At 39.3% G+C, this 23060-nt stretch overlaps 1 protein-coding gene across 13 annotated transcripts in view; it reads left to right on the forward strand.

Moving 5' to 3' along the window:
- The window catches only part of DOCK3 (dedicator of cytokinesis 3), a 139981-nt gene that overhangs the window by 55787 nt on the left and 61134 nt on the right, over positions 1-23060 (forward strand). For all 13 annotated transcript variants that reach the window (XM_083726440.1, XM_083726449.1, XM_083726445.1 and 10 more), the window contains exons 13-22: positions 2760-2848; positions 7167-7292; positions 14162-14286; positions 16435-16597; positions 17703-17809; positions 19388-19559; positions 20663-20760; positions 21537-21620; positions 21744-21844; positions 22640-22721. In XM_083726440.1, the coding sequence (XP_083582566.1) occupies positions 2760-2848; positions 7167-7292; positions 14162-14286; positions 16435-16597; positions 17703-17809; positions 19388-19559; positions 20663-20760; positions 21537-21620; positions 21744-21844; positions 22640-22721 (1147 nt within the window). The remainder of the gene's footprint in view (positions 1-2759; positions 2849-7166; positions 7293-14161; positions 14287-16434; positions 16598-17702; positions 17810-19387; positions 19560-20662; positions 20761-21536; positions 21621-21743; positions 21845-22639; positions 22722-23060) is intronic.

Genomic DNA, 23060 nt, shown 5'->3' on the forward strand with positions numbered 1-23060 from the left:
GTTCTTTCTGTATTCTCGCTTGTTTTCAATATGTTGGAGACAGTTGCCAGAGTCCTTTTTAACTCAGTAGTTACTTTGTTTTGAAAATTTGGGTAGCATTACAAAAAGTTTTTTGTTTTTTATAATCACCACCTTAGCTAGACAACCAAGTGAGTTTCAGGGTCTAGCAGTTCATCTCCCTTATCATTATTCATAGGCTACTCTGGATGCCTTAAGAAATTGTACCAGAATTCTATTTGGAGCAGCACACAGCTAAGGCAACTGGTTAATTCTCTCACTACCTAATGATCAGGTAGGCAAACTATAGCTATGTGAAATACATTGTTAACTAGGCGACCTGAGAAATTACCATGGATTTCATGAAGATAAAAGTTTAGATATACTTCTGGTGGTATAATACAATTAAAATCTTAAAATTCCTTTATTTTAATGGATTGATAATTTATCCAGCTTCTTTCTATTTATTTTAAGCATATCTTATTCTTTGGCAATCACTCGTAGCCGAGTAAGATCGTCTTCCATGAACACGGTCTTAACAGTGAGTCTACAAGTGACTGTGGAGGCCAATTCTGGATCCACACGTCCTTCCACAGTGGGGACATAGGTTACTTGGCGTGAGCTGATCATGGTGAGGGTTTGCCAAACATGCTTGTGGTATCTACTGGTCTCTGATCAACGAAGGAAGAAATCCCTCAGCGGAACAACAGGAGAGGCCATTTTTGGCAAGTCCTTCCCCGCTGCAGCCCCCTCATAACCCCCTAAATAATATACCACTCCTCATCAGAAGATCCCAGGGCTGTTAACAACAGAAAAAAACAAAATGAGAATACAAAATACATAATAAAACAAAACCAATAACAAAGCAATAACCAAACAAACCATTCTACCCCAGAATGAGGAGAAGGAGAGATAGACACATACTGGCCATATTTGCAGATCTCTTTGTTGGAGTGGAAAGAGCTGCCTTATACTCAGATCATTATATTTCTTTAAATGAAAGTGGAATTGTCTTTTCCTATGTCCCATGGGCTGACTTTCCAACTTTGCTTCTGTTCCTTACTCTACCTGAGGAAGTAGGTTTTACTTACAAAAGTGCATGTAGAAAATTAAGCTATTAGTCTAAAAGGTGCTTATTACCCTTTAAGTCAGTTATGGGGAACCTGCAGCCCTCCAGATTTTGTTGGGGCTGCTAACTCTCATCATCCCTAAACATTGGTTATGCCAGTTGAGGCTGATTGGAGACCAACAATAATATGAAAAACTCAAAGTATTTGCTTTAAGTTCTCAGATAAGAGGACCAACACAGCACCATTTTCTAGTATGGGATGTCAACCACGTTAAGAATTGGTTCACATTTGATGTGGCCATGGGCGTTCCCTTTTTCCAAGGGGAGCAAAGTGAATATGCCTAAATAAATAAATACTGATAATGAACATCAAAGTACAGGTCCACCATTTCTGATAGATCTGGTGACTGAATGGTGGTGAGGCCTGGGCAGCCCTGGAGTCTGAGAAACTTCTATTCCAGGTCTACCCCTCCATTGTTTCTTAATTAGTAGACCTGTTGTCTATATACAGGTGGACCTAGCATCTAGACTATGTCTTTTCACTCACAGCTGAAATCCCCAGTTCTTTCCCAAGCTTTCTTCACACCCTCCAGCCCATAATTAATTGCGCTGCTTCTACAATTAACTGAACACAAAAACGACATTTCACCCCCCAAAATATCCAACATGCCATGATAACACAAGAAGCCTAAACTTGTCATACACTACTTGAACCCCTCTTCCACCAGCAAAATAACCGTACTGGGTTACTTAAGGCTAACATAATACACACTCTCTTAGCCCTGGTCCTTGCAATACTGGTATAATAATGATGGACTTTTATCTGTATTGGCACTGGTAATTTTTTTAATATTTACAAACTCAGGTGGGGCAGGGGGATGACATTCTTTGTATGAATAAAGATCTGAGTTAGAAAGACCACAAACTCCTAACTTGGTTGCTACTTTCCTCCCTCCCTTTTTCCCCCTTTTAGTTAACACATTACTCCCCAGTCAAGCTAAACTAAAATTATGGATTGTTTTTTAAGAAGCACCAAACAGTTCTTTATTATGGAAGACCAGCGTAAAAAGGCTTAAAAACATACCAAGAATCTAGACAATGGGTGCTTCACTTTAACCTTCTCTTTTTATCTACTTTGCTAGTTCTGCTTTACTAAATGTTAGTCATTGTTGTGAACTCATTCGTTGGCTAAAAACACTCAAATGTGGGTACAGGCTAGTTTCTCAAAAAAGAAAAAAGTGAAGAGAATAGCTCCTGCACATTACAAATTGTGTCCCACATATTCTTGAAAGCTAGATCTTTTAAAGGGAAAGCTGGGAATCTGGGGAACATTGTTAATCTGGGGGCAGGGATCTCTTTTGTGGATGCTTATGGATGTAGCTGCACACGTACACTGGTGATTCTAAAGTGTGAAGAGGGGAAGCACAGCTCCAAATATGCAATGTGACAAGAAGCTTCAGATACCTTTCAATACCAGTAGTGTTTCTACGAGATTCAAGCATATGGCGCGGGAAAGACTTGTCATATTTTCTATACTGTTTAAGATTTGCATGGGGTTTTTTCCTTCTGATAATGTATTGCTGTTCAACAAAATTGTTGTTTTTAAAAAAAGGATCCGGTGTGTAGACTATGTATGTATGCATTCAGTCATAAGGTAAAGTCATAAAGGTAACACTAGACTCTACTTTTTCAGGTGCAACAATGAAAATGAATGGTATCAGATCCATGAAAATATTATTCGCAAATCTAGCACCAAATATACAGCACCCAGCTCAAACTATGGTAATATTTAACTTTACTTCTATTAGAAATACATAATTTCTTTGCAGCAGATACTTTGAGTCATGAAAACGTTATTTAGGGAACGTTGTTTAAAGAAGCTTTTAATGTTTGATGCATTACTGTATTTTAATATTTTGTTGGAAGCTGCTCAGAGTGGCTGGGGAAGCCCAGCCAGATGGGTGGGGTATAAATAGTAAATTATTATCATATTATTATTATAAAAGCCTGTGCATTACAGAATTTTCATAAATGAAAATGAGTCATCCATGACCTTCGCCACAGTGTTTTATAGTTTTACTTTGGGACTTTTCATAACATTTTGGGTAGGTGGTCTATTAATAGTTTCCCTTTCTAAAAGTGATATGTTATGGACTATCAATGATTTTTCATTTTCTTAAATGGAACACTCCCTGGTCCCAAATATTGAAGAGAGCTGGTTCTTCTCAGGTTGGTATGTGAGTAATCCACATAGAAGTGTGTGTTCTCTTACCCAAGGCAGGGACTTGAGAAATGTACTCTCTTCTTTCACACTCCTTCAGTTTAGTCCCTGCCTTTGCCCCAAACCAATGTGGTTCTTCCTCTCCTATTTTACTTGCCCTTTTGTTCAGGTTTTCCTATCCATTAAAAAAAAAATCAAATCAAAGTGGAAGTCTATCAGAAGATACTGGAACAGAGATCCGGTTCACATAAACCTATAAGCTGAGCCACTACAGGGAATACTACAGGGTTCGGAGGCTGCAACTGGTGCTCCTTACCATGCCAGCACTAAAAGCAAACTAGCTTTCAGATCAGAAGGTCGGCAGTTCGAATCCCCACGACGGGGTGAACTCCCATTGCTCGGTCCCTGCTCCTGCCAACCTAGCAGTTCGAAAGCATGTCATAGTGTAAGTAGATAAATAGGTACCACTCTGGCAGGAAGATAAACGGCATTTCTGTGCGCTGCTCTGGTTCGCCAGAAGTGGCTTAGTCATGCTGGCCACATGACCCGGAAATGTACGCTGGCTCCCTTGGCCAAGAAAGCGAGATGAGCGCTGCAACCCCACAGTTAGCCACAACGGGACCTAATGGTCAGGGGTCCCTTTACCTTTACCTATGTACATATAAAATCCTAAATAACTCAGATTGAAGTTACTTGGAAAACTGGAAAGGGCACTAAAATCTTCAAAGGAAACCTGGGTATTTTTGCCATGGCCTGATAATTTTCAGTAGTTGTAACATGGACTGCTGTCTCTCTTGAAATGTGGGAGTCCCCATTCATATTAGTATTCCACTGGCTCTACATTGAACTTAGTTGAAGGATGAACTGAAATAAAGGATACAGCACCAACAGCTGATTTCACATGGAACAGTGTTTTTGTAACCGCAAGAATGGGAAACCTTTGGCTCTCCAGTTGCTGAACTCCCATCAGTCCCAGCCAGCAGTAGTGAGATGTGAAAATATGAACTGGTACAAAATGTCTCAGTTTCATTTAAGTAGACTTTCTTACTTTGATTAGTTTTGATAATAAAACCACAATTCTAAAGCTAGAGGAACATGTTGAACCTTAGATGCTATAAACTTAATTTTGTTCCTGGGAAGAAAATTCAGTATACAACTTTAGATTACAAAACCTACCCGATAGAGGTGACCACTAGCTTTTTACCTGCAAATCCATGCTGTGAAACCTAGTTCAGTGTAGAAGTAGTCAATAATTAAAGAATCAGAGTTCATTACAAGGTATATGGTCCCAGTGGGCCCATTTACAAATAGTAAAGGGAAATTGTTTGGGGAGAATTGCCTCTTTCTCCCATTTGTGTTAATAGCCAATTAGAGATATGTTCCATGATGAAATTTAATTTGTTTCCCTCCCCATGCAACACCCCGGTCAATATGTACAAGCCATATCTGTTTTATAGTTACCATTGTTGTTGCTTTTCAAATATTGCTGGCTGTTGTTTTTGGAATAATAATAATCATCACCATCATCAGTATGAAGTTCAGTATGAAGTTCAGAAGAAAACACACAGTTTTAACAGCTTTAAAGCAGCATTATTTTCATTGTAGTTGTACATATCAGGTATTTGGGCACATTTGCAGGAGTCTATATTATAAAAGGCATTAAGAACAGCTAAAGGCAAATTAAGCTGTTAGCAAATTATAGCAGCAGGTTAAAAGGCACAATGAGCAAGTAAAGGGAAAATCTGATGTTCTGCCGAGACTAAATAATCCATTGCTTCTCTGCTGAATGAATTTAAGAGATAATATGAAAATCAGACAAATTACTTGCATACCTTATTCTGTTCCATAATTTTTTAGCTATTTTCATGGGGATTTAAATTTGTCCTGGCAGTTGTAAATGGTGGTTGCCACAGTGTCTCTGAAAGGGTTTTTTAAATAATAATAATAATAATAATAATAATACGTTAAAGTGATATATTGGTAGCAGAGGAATGCAAATATTAGAATTATATAAAGATGTAGATGAAACTAGAGTTTGTCATATAAAATCACCCCTAATGAATTCATGGGACACGGGTGGCGCTGTGGGTTAAAACACAGAGCCTAGGACTTGCCGTTCAGAAGGTCAGCGGTTCGAATCCCCGCGATGGGGTGAGCTCCTGTTGCTCGGTCCCTGCTCCTGCCAACGTAGCAGTTCGAAAGCACGTCAAAGTGCTAGTAGATAAATAGGTACCGCTCTGGCGGGAAGGTAAACGGCGTTTCCGTGCACTGCTCTGGTTCGCCAGAAGCGGCTTAGTCATGCTGGCCACATGACCCGGAAGCTTTACGCCAGCTCCCTTGGCCAAGAAAGCGAGATGAGCGCCGCAACCCTAGAGTCGGCCACGACTGGACCTAATGGTCAGGGGTCCCTTTTAATGAATTCATATTATGGAGAAAAATACCTTGGTGAACATTTCTGCCAATTTGAGCTACCCTGCTCTTTAAGTACTCCCAGTCCCCAAAAGCTTGCAATCTCTAGAGAGCAAAAAGAGTTTTACATTGCAATAGTGCAAGAGGCAAAGCGGGTGAGTTTGTGGATTTTTGCTTGAAGCTGCTTTTTACTGTTTGGCGTCTGGCTATTTGCCTGTTTGTTGGTTGGTTGTTTTTCAGCTGTTACCATGTGCTTTGGCACATGGCTGTGGTGGGCAGTGCTTCTGCCATTCAAGTGAGTCACTGAGTTAGTTGGGGGCATGGCCTGGAGTGGCGCAGCTCTGTAAGGTGTCTTCCAGTCCCAGGGAGCATATAGGATGGGCAAACAGGAGCAACACAAAGGGACTTCCAGATACACACATTCAGGATGTGACAGAAAGCTTGCCAGTACTCATCAAGCTCTTTGACCATCATCCTTTCCTGCCAATCAATCTACCAGAGAAGCGCAAGATGTGAGGTCTGAGCTGTTTGCTGCAACTCAGACCACAGAGCTCTTACAAGCCACTATTGATTTCCTGTACGAATAATTTAGGAACTTTAATCACTGTAACTAAGCCAAGTTTTACTGTCTGTGTGGAAAAACGCATGAACCTGACCTTTGAAGAGTTTGTAAGCAAACCAGATTTTAACTTACCAAATGTGTAGTCTTTTCCTATGCTAGGGGAAGAGAGGAACTTCAGAAGGAATTCAGAAGAGGATATTTTAAAGGTCTAGCGGCCTCTATTTCCACATATTATTTTCCTTCATATTTTGTGAATTTAAATCTCTGCTGGAGTTCACTCACAAATGAGTACTTGCCCTAAACCTGGATCCAGGGAATTCTTATTTTATATACCTATTTTTTCCACCAACAAAAAATACCTAAGGGAAAGTCTCCAACAGCTCAATGAGGGACTGACAATGCTCAGTGGTCATGCAAGAGGGGAGAAAAACGGGAGGAAGAACCAAAAGGAACATTCTGTAAGTGGACATAGCTGACTGTCTTTAATACTGAAAAGGCACACTCCACAGTGCAGAATTTTGTTTCAGGTCCCATTTTTTTATTACTATTGCTCAAACTCCAAGTTCATGGTCTCCCTGATTCAAATTACTCAGGTTGTTCTTGTATTATTGAAGTGTTTCAATAGCTTTGGAGCTTTCATTTGAGCAGAAGCAGAAGGGATTCGCCTTTAGTCACAAGCTGCTTGACACCAGTGCTTTGTCTGTCTTCAGTGTGTTTTGGGTGACAGAGTTCCTACTCCTGTACAGTTCAGCTTCCAGAAACTTTTTGTCCATTTCCCAATACCTTACTGTATTTACTCTCCTCAGCATAAACTCATGCTTACCATCAAATTTTGTTTTCTATTTGTTTTGGTAGGGATTGACATGTCAGGCACTATATTTTAATAAAATAGTTGTACTTTTTTGCAGGACTTATCATTTCTCTTCAGCTTCTTCGTGGAGAAATGGAGCAGATTCGGAGGGAATATCCTATGATCTTTAACAGAGGGGTGGCTGTTACCAGAAAAATTGGTTTTCCAGATGTTATCATGCCTGGTAAGTGGATGAAAATTCTATTCATTTGTTTGCAATACTTTAACCGTGATAATTGTCACTGAAGGTAGGGCAATAGGATGAGCACTTTTATTCTCTACCCCCCCCCCCCCAATAATAAATTTGAGTGACAAATGTGTATTGCATGAAAGTGCTCGTTTTAGTTGTATAGCAGTACAATTTTGAACATAAATATAATAACTCCCTCTCTAATTATTCTGTATAGTTTTTGTGTGGAGTTCATGATGCTTGCTACTTCATTCCTCCAGTAGTATGAGGAAAGAAGAGAGGGGTAACAGAGAAAGCATAGTGCCTGAAGCAAAATGTGTGGAGTGATTAGAAGCCAAAAAGATGGTCTTAAACCCAGGACTAGGCTGCTGCTACTCTGGATCTAGTGCAGTACTTTTTTCTTCTAGCCATTGCTTATATTTGCCATGGCCATGCACTAGAATGCTTTAAAATGAGGAACAACTGTATTTGGACTAATGAAAAGCTCTTCTTAGACCATTTTTCCTTAAGGCAAAGTTAGGCAGCATTGTGACAGAGCTTGTATCAGCCAGGGTTATATTAGTTCTCTGAGCCCATCGCGGCTGTATACTTGTTTTATTAAACATCAGCTCCCCTATGCTTCATGGCAAATTACTTTTGAAACTAAGTGAGTTGACACATGAGTCAACTGTTCAAAGAAAAAGTTAAATTTCCAGTGAGTTAGTGCAAGCAACTTTGCTTCATCATAAAAACCTCCCAATCTTTTCCTAGCATTTTTTCCCTTTAGAAGAAAGTCAGGTATGTTAAAAAAAATCTACATGAGGACAATATCTTCATTTGATCAACTAAAATCTCACAAAATCATGTGTAACCTTTCAAGTTCTCCAGAATTCTCCCATCATGCTAGATGGTAAACAAAGCAAAAAGGAGTGAGGGCAGAGAAAGAGAAAATGTGTATTTGGCTGGTAGCAAAGCCATATGCTTTATCTTGCGAAAGATTTAAGATAAGTGTGAAGGAGGAGGTAGCACACATTCAGATGAAATTGTGTTAGTTGCTATTCCAGTATCAGGTTGCACCAAGGCCTCCTGGGAAGCAAAAACAAAAAGAAATACAATGGTTCATTCTCTGATCAATGCAAATACAAAAACTAGAGTATTACTGTGTTCACACATAAATTAAACCGTGTTTTAATGTTAGAAAATTGAACCACAGCTGGCTTACATGCCCTGTTTCCCACCTTCTCTGGCATGAGTATGAGGAGGAATTCAGACAGTAGAAACAAGCTTGGTTAGTGGGAACAAACTAAATTTAAACCCTAGTTTATGAAGCTGACATGTTTTCACCAGCCATAGCCAAGATTAATCACATTTTAGGATTTGAACATAATGCTAAACTGTGATTAATCTAAAATGGAAACAAAGCTTTCAATCTTGTTGTGGCTGCACCAGAGGAGGGATGGGGAAGTGTACACACTCAAGAGTTGCTGTGCTTTGTCCTTGTAATACTAAACTATGGTTTAGCATTACGTATGATTTGGATCCATGTGTGTTGGTAACAACAACAACAAAAGAAGCATATGCCTTCTGAACTGTGTTCAGGATTCAAATTACTCTACAATTTGTTCCATTCATGCAAGGGTCCTTTTGGACGTTGTTCCTTGAACAGCATCATGTTGCATAGCAAACAACTGTAAAACTAAGGGTGATTTCAAATCCAGTTTGTGACTGGGCATCGAAGATTTACTTCAAAGAAAAGGGAGACCCACCGAATAATGGCAAATTCTTAGTCTTGTGCAAAGTACCACTTTGATCCCTGCTTGTGTCCTATGTATAAACACAAATTTCTGGTCAATCTACACTACGAGCAAGTTTGCTTATCAAAATAACATCTCTTCTCTTTATCACATTTGAAGTCTTATTTTGAGTGTCTGATTAAAAGTGCATGTATCATCTTTTAACTGTGAGTGATGTTGGGTTTTATTTCTCTTTCTCTTGTCTAAAGTTTCCTGGCTCTTTGTTTACTTTCCCTTCATTCTCTCCCCTTTCTTAATGGCGCAGAGATGAAGATAGTTGGGTGTAAGTTTTTGTTTTACTGTGTTCTGTCCATTTATTGCTTGCTGTTTTCCCATTCCTGCATCATACTTTTCATGGAATGCTTGAGGCTGATAAAGATTAACAAATCAACAACTTTGCAGGAAGACTATATTCTGGGCATTTCTCACTTGAGGGGTTGCGCAAACCCCTTTTATACAGAGTCTGGCTCATTCTGACTAAGGGGTCATCCACACTTTGCTCGTCCCACCGCTTTCCCTGGGGGAAAGCCACTGTTTACAGATGAATTGGAGCAAACCTCTATTGGGTTTTCTCTGGATTGACATTTGCTCCGATTTAGTGCTAGAAAGCACAGGACAAATGGGAAATTGCTTAGACCCTTGCTTTCTAGCCACAGGACAAGTGGTAGTGTGGGTGAAACCTAAAACTAAGTTCCTGAGTCATATTCAGAGACATGTATCTGCTCCCACCCCTATAGAAATTTCTGCCCCAAGGTAGAAGGGTTACTTCGGAAGTCATGCTACAAAGGCAAGGCTTCAACCTCCCACTCCTCACAGATAAGTAACTTACCTAGGTATGTGGAGTATCTTTGAGCATTTGTGGGACCATATTAAAGCCAGTCTGGTAATGTACAGAGATATAGGCATCCATCAAAACTTTTTCAAAATGGATGCTAGAAGAGTTTGGAATTTCTAGCCAACTAAGCCCAGATGGGCTGTGACTCAGGAGTTATTGGGGAAAGAACGTACCTAGGATTCTACAACTTAATTTCCTACACAAAATTTAGAGGAGCTCGCTAGCACAATAAAGAACTAGATAAGCCATCAGACTTCTTAGATGATTGCCATTTACATTTGATAAGCACCTCTCAAAGTTCCCAAGCTACTGCCATCCCAGACAAAATAAAGGCTGGTAGCAACAGGAAATCCTCGGTCCCCCAAGATCCATCCATGTACAAAGCAGTGTTACAGAAAATCAATGCTGTTTAGTTCAAACACAAGTTTTCCATCACAGTAGCTTAAGTAAAGGCGTGTGTTCTTTTCAGTCTTTATGCTCATGTTTTTCAGACAGAACTTTTCAGACAGGAGCATTAAGTTCAAAGCAAGAGTGTTTTTTGTAGCTATACTTGCAGAAGTCACAACCTCATAGCAAGACAATTATATTCAGAGTAAAGGTAGATGTGTTGGCCCACATGAAAAATTCCAAACACTTTATTAGGCAGTACCCTTGTTAGGTCAACCAAAATGTTATAAAATAATGTTTAAACTTTCAAGTTCCCTAGAACCCTTCAGCAAGCTGGATGTTAAAAAAATTAGATGGGTGGGCAGAGACAAAAAAGGCACGGACAACTTGACTAACACCAACAACCTTGTTTCCTCCCCCACTAGTTGTATTTTCCCATCATAAAAAAATATTCTTCTTTAAGTGCAGAATGAAAATGTCGAACTTTCTTCACATTGGATTGCATTAAAAAATCCTAATCATGTAAGAGTTGATGTTGAAACAATATATTCCATCAGTTTTATAATGTATTTATTTGAAAAAGGAATGTATTAATCTCCTTATATCCCTAGTCAGCAACTAATTTTACCACTTTGTGGACAGGGGGAAGGGAGGGAGGGGGTCAGTGTGCACACTAACTTAACATAATCGAAGAAAGCATTTTTGTACTACCAAGACATTAGTTGCTGATGAAACAGACAGGAAAGTGCAGGAACACAATTATTTTCTTCATGCCTCATGCTGCTACCTCTGCTGCTCATATTTTTGCTTTCCACAGCAGGAAAATAAAGTAAGGTGAGGTGGGGGAGGAGAGAAAGAGGGAGGTTTGAAATGAAAGATGATCTTTTTTGAGCTTCTCTGCTACTTCTCTTTTGATTTCCAAAAGAGAGGGGAAAAAATCATTAGAAAGAGAAATTGAACCAAGAACTTGCTTCCCCCCTGTGCCCATCTGCCTCTTTTCCCTTTGCTTTTACAAGCAGGGAAATAGGTCTGAAATGCTATAGAAAGAGACAAAGAGGCTCTCTTTCTTGTGCTCTCTGCTGTCTAAGCCTGAAAAGTCAGGTGTAAAGAGATAGCCAGGTGTGTGAGAGTGATAAATCGTCTTCCAGCACTCCATTGCGCCCCTGCACTCTGGTCCTTCTTTGCTGCAGACACAGGAGCAGACAGAATACATGCATGTCATTTCACAGTCCCCAGTCTTCTCCTCCTGTGGCCTTTTCTTGGTGGACAGAGCTATGTGTGCCACTTGGCCTGTTCTACACTCATAGGTCCCCTGCTGCTCTCAGGAGGACACTATCCCATTGCCAATATATAAATAAGATTCAGCTTATTTAAGTCAGCTTCTGTACTTGAATGGGAGTGGGAGTGAGAGTGCAATATCGTCCTTTACTTTTTCAGGAAGCAAAATGTATCAGATTTGCCCTGATACTTACCTAGAATACTCAGATGTTGTGGTAATGGATTTCACTCCTGTTTTGCAGTACGTGGTATAGAAGAAAGTATAGATTTTCCTCCACATGGCAATGTGGATAAAAGCATGGATTCAAACCATCTGGGGGCTGTGTGTGCATTGCAGCATGTGACAATATCTAGGTATAGGGTCAACAGCCGCTGTGTTACTGGTTGAATGGGAAACAGAGCTGAAACTGAAAGCCACTTGCATCCCACAATATTGGTTGGTAGGCGTTCCTTATTTATTTGTTTATTTTAATAATGCATAGAATACTTAATACTTAATACTGCAGTTTCTAAGCAAGTGTACACTAGGGATAAAAAGGGATGCAGCAAAAAAACCCCAAACAGTTAAAATTAAGCATGAAATCAGGGAAAAAACTAATTTAAAATGCCTGTTGAAATGAAGAGTTTTTTCCAAGTGCCAGAAGTTCAATAGGGAGGTTCTCCCCCACCCCACTCACCTGGAAGGGATTTCCACAGAATTGGACCCACAATACTAAATACATAGTTAGATGAAATGTAGATTGAGATACGCCTCAAATGACAGAAAATGGTGCAGGGGAAGGAAGAGGAGGAGGAGAAAGGGATGTGCAGATGGGATTCAGAAGATTCCTAACAGCTGCAAAATCTAAAAATCCAATTTTCTTATATTATCAAAGTCAGGATGTCTGTGTAACTGAATTATTAGATAATAGTTTTGGCCAAGCCTCCTGTCCCATCCTGGTCTAAGAATAGAAAGGTAATAAATAACAGTAACCGCAACCATACCTGTCAGTTACTTGTAAACTGGGGGCTTCATTTTCCATTTTATAGTAGTCAATGCCACATACCACATGTGTAAAGACTGTGTCTCGTGTAGGCAACATTTCGGAATATGTAGTTCATCTGGCTTCTGGTTATGGCTCAGACAGCTCCTGTCTCTTCCCATGACTGGAACTTCAGCCTTCTGTTCCACACATCTGCTGCTGTGGTCTAATGCAGTAAAAGCTATTCTATATTTCATGTACAGGCTGCCTATGATCTAGGTTAAATTGATCTTATAACACTACAAAGTGGGAGCCAGAGTAATGGAGCAAGAACATGATTCAGAAATGGCCGATAACGTGCTAATAAAATATAAATCTTTGTAATTATTGCTAATGAAGAGTATTTTAGCTAATCTTCATGCATATAGAATCATAGAATTGTAGGATCATCTAGTTCAACCCCCTGCAATGCAGGAATAATAATTTGGGGAAGAAAAATAGGAATAGATTTCATTACTAGGTTACTACTACAAGGGAGGAAACTGCAGTTGTGTTAGAAATGAGATAGATCATTTCTCTGTCTGAAAGCAAATAGTGTTTCATGTTTAAATTCATGCATTATTCCTAGCATTGTAGTAGAAAGAGTCTTCCATGTAGGATGGGGGGGGATCTTATTATTTCATGCTGAAACACTTTTCAGTCATATTTAAATCAACAAAGGGCTGAAATTCTGCTACATTCTGCACTTAGCTACTGCTTTTCTTAGATACAGGAATCCCTTTGAACAGCTTGAAAAGTGGGTAAGCATTCCCACTGTTGCAGCCCATACAAGGTCTGCAAGCTAGGCAGGAATCCAGGAGGAAACTTGTGAGATTTTTCATTCATTTCAGTTGAGTTGAAATTTATATTATAGACACGTATATGATGCGAGAAGTTTTCCTCTTGGTAAAGTAGTGCTCAAATACTGACATTTGAAATAACTAAATGGATAACTATATTATTTGTTATTTGTTGCCAAACTGTTCGGGGGCTAGATATCTCTTGATGTCACTACTGCCCCCATTTACTATGTGCCTGCTCCAGGGGAAATCCAGCCCTCCTGGCTGAAGGACCCTCCTGCCAATGATGCAAAGGCCTTGTGAGCCATCTTATGTTAGGAGAAGCGCCAATCATATCAGAAATTTGGCATTGCTTTTGCAGTAGAATTGTTTGATGAATATTGCTGAGCAGCCCAGCTGCTTGCAGCCCACAGGCAAGAGAAATCATAGCAGGGGCTGGATGTTTCCTGTAGGTGGCTATTCAGCCGTTGCTGCTCATGCTCAGGAGTGTTTTTGATAATTTATTTGTTAACCAGAGAATTTAGCAAAGCAATACGAAAAAATTACTTCCTCTCCCTCACCTTTGTCTCCTAAGTGATTTACTGAATTCTCAGACTTCATAAAGCATTACTAACAGCCATCTACTTTAATGCACTGGTGTTAAAATGTTCACTTTTCATTAACTATTTATTTTATACTTGGAATGAGTTGGATTCCCATCCGAATTGTGAATAAAACATCACTGGCTTTCACAGAATTGTCACGTTCTCTATTTCATTTTCTAAAAAAATATTAATTTCTTCTTGTGTAGGTGATATACGCAATGACTTGTACCTGACTTTAGAGAAAGGAGACTTTGAAAGAGGTGGGAAAAGTGTTCAGAAGAACATTGAAGTGACTATGTATGTTCTTTATGCAGATGGAGAGATTCTAAAGGTAAATAGATATAATTTCTATTAAATGTAGCATTACTTTAGTTCTGTCATTTACTTTCAGATTTTTAAAATTTGGAAAAACTGAAAGCAAATAAAAAAAACTCAATCAGGAAAAATATCTGCCTACAGATGGGTTCTGATGAAAGGGCCTTTCATTGCTGCTCAGTCAATCCCATTTGTTTTCAGTCCTGCACTAACACTGAGAGGACCTATTTATTTTATTTTTACCTTTCCCACTTCCTTCCTCAAGGATCTCAGAGCAGAATACATAATTTGCTGCCATTTTATTTTCACATGGCTGGGGAATGGTAACTCATCCAATATCATCCACTGTGTTAGTTTGATTAATGAGTTGGTTTTACTCTTCTTATTTCATTTAGTTTTATGGTAGATGTGATATAGTGTAATTTTAATTTTCCCTGGATTTGGAACATCTAAGTAATTACTGGCCAGTTGCCAATCTCCCCTTCTTGGGCTGGGTTTATGAATAGGTGGTTGTGGGCCAGATCCAGGTGCTCATGCAGGAAACTGATTTTTCTAGATCCATTTCAGTTGGGTTTTAGCCCCAGATTTGGAACAGAAACTGCTTGGGTTACCCTGTATGATGACCTCTGTTGGGAGAGAGACAGGAGAAATGTGTCCCTGTTAATTCTCCTTGACTTCTCAGCAGCTTTAGATACCATCAAACACCATATATTTCTGGAGTGTCTTCAGTGTGGGGTTCCTCTGCATTCACTTTTATCCCTCATGCTGTTTAACATCTACATGAAACCACTGAATGGGGTCATCTGGAGTTTTTGAGTACACTCTCAGCAATATGCTGATGACACACAGCTCTACTTCTCCTTTTCATCTGCAGATGTGGCAGTGAATGTGCTGGAACATTGTCTTGCCTTGGTCATGGATGAGTGCCAATAAACTGGAGCTCAGTCCAGATAAGACCAAGGCACTGTTAGTGGGTTGGAAGATGGGAAGTCGCTTGCCCTTGATGGAGTTACACTGACTCTGAAGCAGTAGATACGTGGCTTGGGGGTCCTTCTGGACCCATTGCTGTCGCTTGAGGCTCAGTTGGCCTCAGTGGGGCAGAGTGAGTTCCATCAACTTCAACTGGTAGCCCAGCTGTACCACTATTTGGACAGGGACAGCCCAATTTCTGTCATTTATGCTCTGACAACCTCTTAGTTAGATTACTGCAACACGTTATATGTGGGGCTGCCTCTGAAGACAGTGCGGAAACTTCATTTGGCGCAGAATTCAGTGGCCAGGCTGCTCATTGGAGCATATTAACATCAGTCCTGGCCGAACTGCACTGGCTGCTGATTAGTTTCCAGGCCCAATTCAAAGTGCTGTTTTTGACCTATAAAGCCTTAAACGGCTTATACCTCAAGGACCACCTCTCCCCATGCTAGTGACTGCCCACCTGTGGAACACGCTCCCCAGAGATGCTCGTTTAGCACCTTTGTTATGTATCTTTAGGCACCAGGCAAAAACATTCCTCTTCTCCCAGGTCTTTGGCTAAGTAAACAATCTATGGCCTTTTAAACTGAGTGGAGTTTTTGTTTTGTTTTGTTTTGTTTGCTATTAAGTTAAAACATCATTGACAAAGTCCTGGTGCTTTGTAGTAATTCAGAGTAGGGAGTTAGTTGCTGGTTGTTTTTTTAGGTGATAATTATTCACCTGAAACTTTCTTCTTTCTGCTAATTAGAAAAAATAGGACAGACTATTCTAAGGATTCCCTCTTTTCACTTACAGAAGCTTGAATGGCTAGTGATTAAAGAGGCAAAAAATTCCTTTGAGTTCAGAATCATACCTGAACTCTGTATCTCTCAAAATCTGAAATGACTTATTTAATAAGAAAAAGCACTTACTATATGAGAAACATCATTAGCACTCCCTCCCTATTTGCTCCTCAGATTTTCTCCTCCTCCTTAAAAATCTAGGCTCCTCCCTTCCTGAGTTTCTAGAGTTCTGTATTTCAAAGTTTTGCATCTGTCCGTCACATTGTTTAGCAGCTGGATATGAATTGGACTGATTACAGTATACTGTGCTTCTGCATCCTTAACATGATACTTCCTTGGTGTTATTGTGTATCTTTTGTAATGTGATATTCTTTTATTCTTATTCTGTATTCTTTTTCATTTCCCCCCAGGACTGCATCAGTTTAGGCTCGGGAGAGCCAAGTAGGAGTCTATATCATTCCTTTGTCCTCTATCACAGCAACAGCCCTCGGTGGGGAGAAGTCATCAAACTTCCCATTCCCATAGACAGGTTCCGTGGTTCTCACCTCCGTTTTGAGTTCAGGCACTGTTCCAGTGAGTGCAAAATGGTTCTCTGTCTGGAAGTTACCTAATTTTCTTCTGTAGATTATTTCTGTGCTGATTTTGCAAAGGATTAGGAGAATGTAATAACTTGAAAACATATGGTGGTTAGGGCATGTTCTCATTACCATTTCAGTCATTGATAGCTGCAGTAAAAACAACTGCAACAACCTCTAACAAGGCAGTTATTTGGGATAATTTGTAGCAATGTCAGATCCTGAACTGGCTAATAGATAAACCCCTCATCAAGTGTTGAGGGCTGGAAGATGTGTTAGCAAATTAGTTATTACAGATTAAGCAAAAAATGGAATTTGGGCTCTGGAGAAACATATATATTCTGTTTTAGTTCCCTTTCTGAGTTTGTCTAGGAGCATCTTTTTCGAAGTCCATTCCAAAGTAAATGGTCTTTCTTTGTGCAGTACTTGGAGCTTTGTTTCTTTTAGCAAAATACATGGCTTCCACTCTTCCTTTGTGATAGGGATATTGATTTTTACATATTCTCCTAAAGCTGAAAGGCATAGTCACAAAAAATCAGTGTAGTAGTCACTAGCCTAGTTCCCATGTCAGAAGTTGGGGTTGTGCTTTGTTTTGCTCCAAGGAAACCATGATCTGCTGTTGGCTTCCTTGTTGTGATTTGTCTGAGCTAAACAAGCTGCATTTCCTGGTTAAGACATAATGTTAAGCCAGGGGTTGTGTTTTGTTTCTTCCCTAAGGGGACTTACTTCTGAGTAGATATATATAGAGGTGCAGTGTTGCAACAGTGGGAAGGGGTTGCCATAAGCCTGACTAGGAAAAAATGGCCTGGCAAGAAGGGAAGAGAATGCAGGAAAGGGTTCAGCACCCCTACTCCATATCTCTATTGAACTTGCTCTTCCCCCAACTTTATAACCTGCATTTGAAGACATAGGTCTGTAGCTGTTGTGTCTGATTCATGATATAGAATATTTTGTGACTGTAGAAAGCACAATCAGAATTATGAAAATGCAAAATAGGCATCATGGAAAACCTTTTCTCTATCTATTATAAGTTACAGGGACAGGCTAAAATGCTAATTTGGTAGTTACTAGAATTCATGTAAACATTTTGTTTCTTGTTGCAGCAAAAGATAAAGGTGAAAAGAAGCTTTTTGGCTTTGCATTTACACCACTAATGAGAGATGATGGCACCACCCTTTCTGATGATATTCATGAGCTTTATGTTTATAAGGTACGATAGTTCCTCACTCTTCATATATTATAGGTCTACCATCAAGTCATTTCACTGTTCACTGTTGTAGAGTAAATCTATAATGGTCCAGATCTGCTAAAATAAGTGTTTGTACAGATTTTAATTCGTCTGTTACAATACATTACAAATTGTGAGATACTGCGAGCAGATAGACCTTCACAAGCAACTTAACTTTCTCACTCTTTCTTTAGAATACCCTCCCCGCCTCTCTTCCTCCTCCTCTTCCTCCTCCTTCTTCCTCTTCCTCCTCCTCTTCCTTATGTTTTTAGACTTGTATCCTGCTTTATATTTGGGGTTAGGATAGATGTCATGCATGATTACAGGTTTGAATTTTGCCAGGAGGATGGGACACCTCAGTTCATGAAAGGTCCACAGCTTTAATTAATTTTATTTAATTTCGTGTGGGTATAGTTTTTTAAATAAAAAGTTAAAGTTATTAATTATGCAAAATTATCATAGAAAATGTTCCCTCTCTTGCACAACACTAAGACCATCCCGGGACAACATTGTACAGTGGTACCTCGGGTTACATACGCTTCAGGTTACAGACTCCGCTAACCCAGAAATAGTGCTTCAGGTTAAGAACTTTGCTTCAGGATGAGAACAGAAATCGTGCTTTGGCGGTGCGGCGGCAGCAGGAGGCCCCATTAGCTAAAGTGGTGCTTCAGGTTAAGAACAGTTTCAGGTTAAGTACGGACCTCCGGAACGAATTAAGTACTTAACCTGAGGTACCACTGTAACAGGGTGAATAAATGAGTCCCCCCACTACCCTCTAAAGACTGCATGCCTTCCTGTCCTTGAGGAGGGTGGCTAATGAGTGGAGACACCGGGTGCAACAGGAATGGGTCCTTCTGAGCTCCTGAGTCTGCAATCAGGGCCCTTACTGCTGCCGCCAGTCATGCTTAGCAGACGCCTTGGGATAATTCGGGAGCCCCTTGGGGTCTGCAGCCCACAGATTTGAAACCACTGGAATAAGGCTTTACAGAGGCTTATAAACAGCACAAGCCATCAGCTCGACTGAAAATTAATATGTGGATATAAATAGAGGTTATGTTTATAAGCCTTGAGAAGCAAGCTGCTAATAAAATCTATTCTGCTGTAGTAATCATGTTTAGCACAGGGATGTATTATTTTATACTTTATATATACTCCTAACAGAGGTGTTTTATTTTTACCAGGTATAACCTAGCTATTTAAAAGGAAGTTAATTGAAATGGAAGGTGCATGTAGCTTTTTAATTATTACAAAACTTTTGTAGTAGTCTCCAACTCCCATCAATCCCAGCCTGCATGCCAAATGATCAGAGATTATAGGAGTTGTTAAAAATATCTAGAGGGCACTAAACTGAGGAAGTTTGGTCTATCTGAACTGATAGAAAGCTGTTTTCCGAAGTGTGTCCTGTTTGAATGAGTAGCATACATATTCCGAATACAGAATGTCTGCATGCCTAGAATCCATATAAAGTCCTCCTTATTCTGTTTAGTGGCACAGCAATACATGGAGTAAAGCATATATAATTTTAAAGCTAAAGCGGATGTCCTTTTTTTATGTCTGCAGTGTGATGAAAACAGCACATTCAATAACCATGCTCTCTACCTGGGTCTTCCATGCTGCAAAGAGGACTATAATGGCTGTCCCAACATTCCTTCAAGCCTGATTTTCCAGCGCAGCACCAAAGAGTCATTTGCAATCTCTACTCAGCTCTCTTCTACCAAACTCACCCAGAATGGTACAGCAGTTTTCATTTCAAGAAATCATGGGATGCAAAAAAGATAAGAGGGGGTGCTTTGTATACTGCATTGAAATAATGCAATGCATGGTCCATTGAGGGAGGGTTGTTGGCTTACTTTTGTTTTTATTACATATTTTCTGTTTTTAATCTTGTACTTTTTGTGTTGTGAGCCACCCTGAGATCTACGGATGAATGGCGATATGCAACTTTAATAAATAAATAATTACAATATTTGCTATATATTCACATAGAAAGGGGTATGGGGGTAGTTTTTGAAATCACAGGTGAGGAAAAGCATGCATTTTGGGCAAAGCGTTGAGATCAGAAAGAGGTTTCAGGAGACCTGGATAAAAGAGAAAAGATTCTGCTGAGTAAAATCCCTTCTCAATTGATTTTTAAACTTGGCAATCATTGTTTTGTTTTTGTTTTTTAATTAAGACAATACACTGAGGAAAAGCCAAAGGAATTCATTAAACGAGCTCTCTGCTGTAGCCAGCATTCCCATTTTGGAAACTAAAAGCATGCTCCAGCTTCAGCAGCCTCCCTTCCACCACCTCTTGATTTTTGATCAAATAACTAAAGCTAAAGAAAACTATCTTGATTTTTGATCAAATAACTAAAACCTCAGTGTCCCTTCCAACTCTACAATGCTAGGACTTGGAAGAAACATTTTGCATGGTTTTTTTTTTTTTTTTAGCATATATAGCTCGTCATAACTAACTTCCTGATATTTTTGTTTGGCATAGTGAAAAACATTTTAAAAGATGAAGAATAAAATTACTTAATTGTCCAAGATGTGTTGTTTTGTGGTGATATGATTGCTATACTTATGCATTTATGCAATCAAATCCTAAGCCTGTTCACTAAGCATGTCTTACTGTGCTGAATTTGAATGTAATTTTCTCCCAAGTAAGCATGTATAGGATTCGAGCACTAAATCTTGCCAATTTACAAATTTGTCTCTCTGAAAATAATCTTTAACCATTGTCAGTTGTTCACACATATCTGGTAATTCTACTTGTGCCAATTTTCCATTGTAATTAGTATGTTTAGTATGATATATTTTGTGTTACTATATTTATTCTTTCAATTATTTACAGTGGATCTACTTGCTCTCTTGAAATGGAAGGCTTATCCAGATCGTGTAATGGATATCTTAGGAAGACTGAGGCATGTCAGTGGTGAAGAAATTGTTAAGGTGCTGTGTCCCCTCCAAGTTGTTATTTTAATGTGCAGCTATTGTGACAATTAATACAAATCTTTGAGGAAGAAAGCCTCTGCTTTACTTGCTCTGTCTTCGATCAGTAGGTGAAATCAAGATGTGATTACCTTAAGCACAAACCCAAGAAGTGCTGAGTTAGCAACATATGGTTGGTTCATGGAATCAGTTTTGCAACCAGGGGGTAGGGAGAATGTGATGTTGCTACAGAGCTGCATCTCCTCCTCCTCTCTTTTCTGGCAACATCTAGAAATGGATAATGATTGACATTTTGCCATACTCTTAGGTTTGAATCCAACACTGTGTAACAGGGCTTATAATTCCTCTCTTCCCTGATGCAGCCCCTGCCCACTCCTAAATGTGCTCCAGAGGGTCTCCCCACACTTAGCTATGGTTTGAGGGTGTGCAAGAAGCTGTAGAGAGGAAGAGAGGAGGGGGGATTTTCATTGTGCAAGCGGACCTCTGCGAGAACCATTACAATTTACTGATGATCTTGGATTTGTATTTACGTAGGAATATAAATATAATGAAAGTGAAATAATGCTTTACAAGGTAATAGTCACCACCTAGGTGATACTCATCAATTTCAGTGTGCCTACTCTATGACTTGGTTGGCAACCCACACTGTGTCTCAGTAATTTTACTCTGGAGAACTAGGAGCAGTCTTGAATCTCTCTTTCTTACACATTATAAATGGTGTGTTTCGGTAGAATTGTTTACCAGGAGAAGTGATTTGAATGTTTGTGCCTTTCCAGTTCTTGCAGGATATCTTGGACACATTATTTGTGATTTTGGATGACAACACTGAAAAATATGGACTGCTGGTCTTTCAGTCTCTTGTAAGCATAGCACACCTCTGAGGGATGAACAGTTTTGACTTCCCTTTATCCATTATTTTGATGACCTTTGTAAGCTTTGTTGATCTGTGTCCTTAGGTGTGGTTTTGTCTCTCTCTTCTGCAGGTGTTCATCATCAACCTCCTGCGTGATAGCAAATATTTTCATTTTCGACCTGTAATGGACACTTACATCCAAAAGCACTTTGCAGGAGCGCTGGCCTACAAGTAGGTTCTATTTTACCACCATTGTACATTAGAGTGTCACTTTCAGATGAGATGGATAGCAACAGTTCTAATTTATTGTTTAGTAGAACATCCAGTAGTACGAAGCAATCTTACTGAATAAAAGTTTGTGGCATAAAACAAGAAACAAAATAATCCTTTTCAATTAAAAAAATTGGACGACAGTCCTAAATGGGGATGTTCTCCCTTCCCTCTCAGTTTTCTGAGAGGGAACATGCCATAAGAGTTGAAGGAAATTGGGTGGGGTCAAACAGGACCTTTTCTTAATTAGACTCTGTTTTTATGCTTTAGCTAAAACATCTTGCAGCTTCTTTGTGGACCAAAAGATTTTTCCATCAGTTAACCATCCTTATAATCACTTAGTTTTACTCTGGAAGAGCACTATTTACAGACAGTCAAGCTCATTTTTCAGAAAAAAAGATAAACCGAGGCCAGTAGATTTCTCTCAAGATTACAAAAACTCTGGAGAAATCTAAAGCAGTGTTTTTGTTTCATTTTAAAGCAAAATAGTTTTGTGACTAGTATCTGCTGTAATCTCCATGCCCAATCTCTTTTTGTCTGTCTCCATCATTGTTAAATATGGAAGAGTAATTATTTTGGGTCACCAAGAATATATTCCTATATCCCACTTAATTATATGTGCTAAAAATCTCAATAGACCGAACTATGATATAAAACCTAACTTAATTTATTACTAGCAAAGGATATTTAAAAACATCTTTAGATGTGAGCATGGCTGGGGTTGGAAATGTATCAGTATTTTGTGTTTTTACTCAGAGAACTTATTCGGTGTTTGAAGTGGTACATGGACCGATCAGCAGAACTTGTACGACAGGACCATATTCAGGAGGCAATGCGGGTATGTTTTCTATAGAAATGCCGTCTGTTTAAAATAACTCTTACATTGAAGTTTTCTGTTGTGCAGAGAGCTCTGTCTTGAAAAGGTTTTTGTTACTGATTATCTAGGGAAGAAATGAATCTTTTTATCCTGTTCAAATTATAATCTTAAACCTATCTCCTTGAGTTTGAGAATGTACATAATTGATTGTACATATTTTGAACAACAATAAAATCCCTATGAAGAAAGAATGACTGAAAATCTGTCTCGAAAGACTTTTGAGAGAAATAAATATTAATTGTATGTATTCTAAATGTGCACTGCTTGCTCATTAAATGTAGGTTTTGTTGAAATGGCTAC

The sequence above is a fragment of the Podarcis gaigeae genome, assembly GCF_964106915.1.
Source record: "Podarcis gaigeae genome assembly, chromosome: 2".
Lineage (NCBI taxonomy): Eukaryota > Metazoa > Chordata > Lepidosauria > Squamata > Lacertidae > Podarcis > Podarcis gaigeae.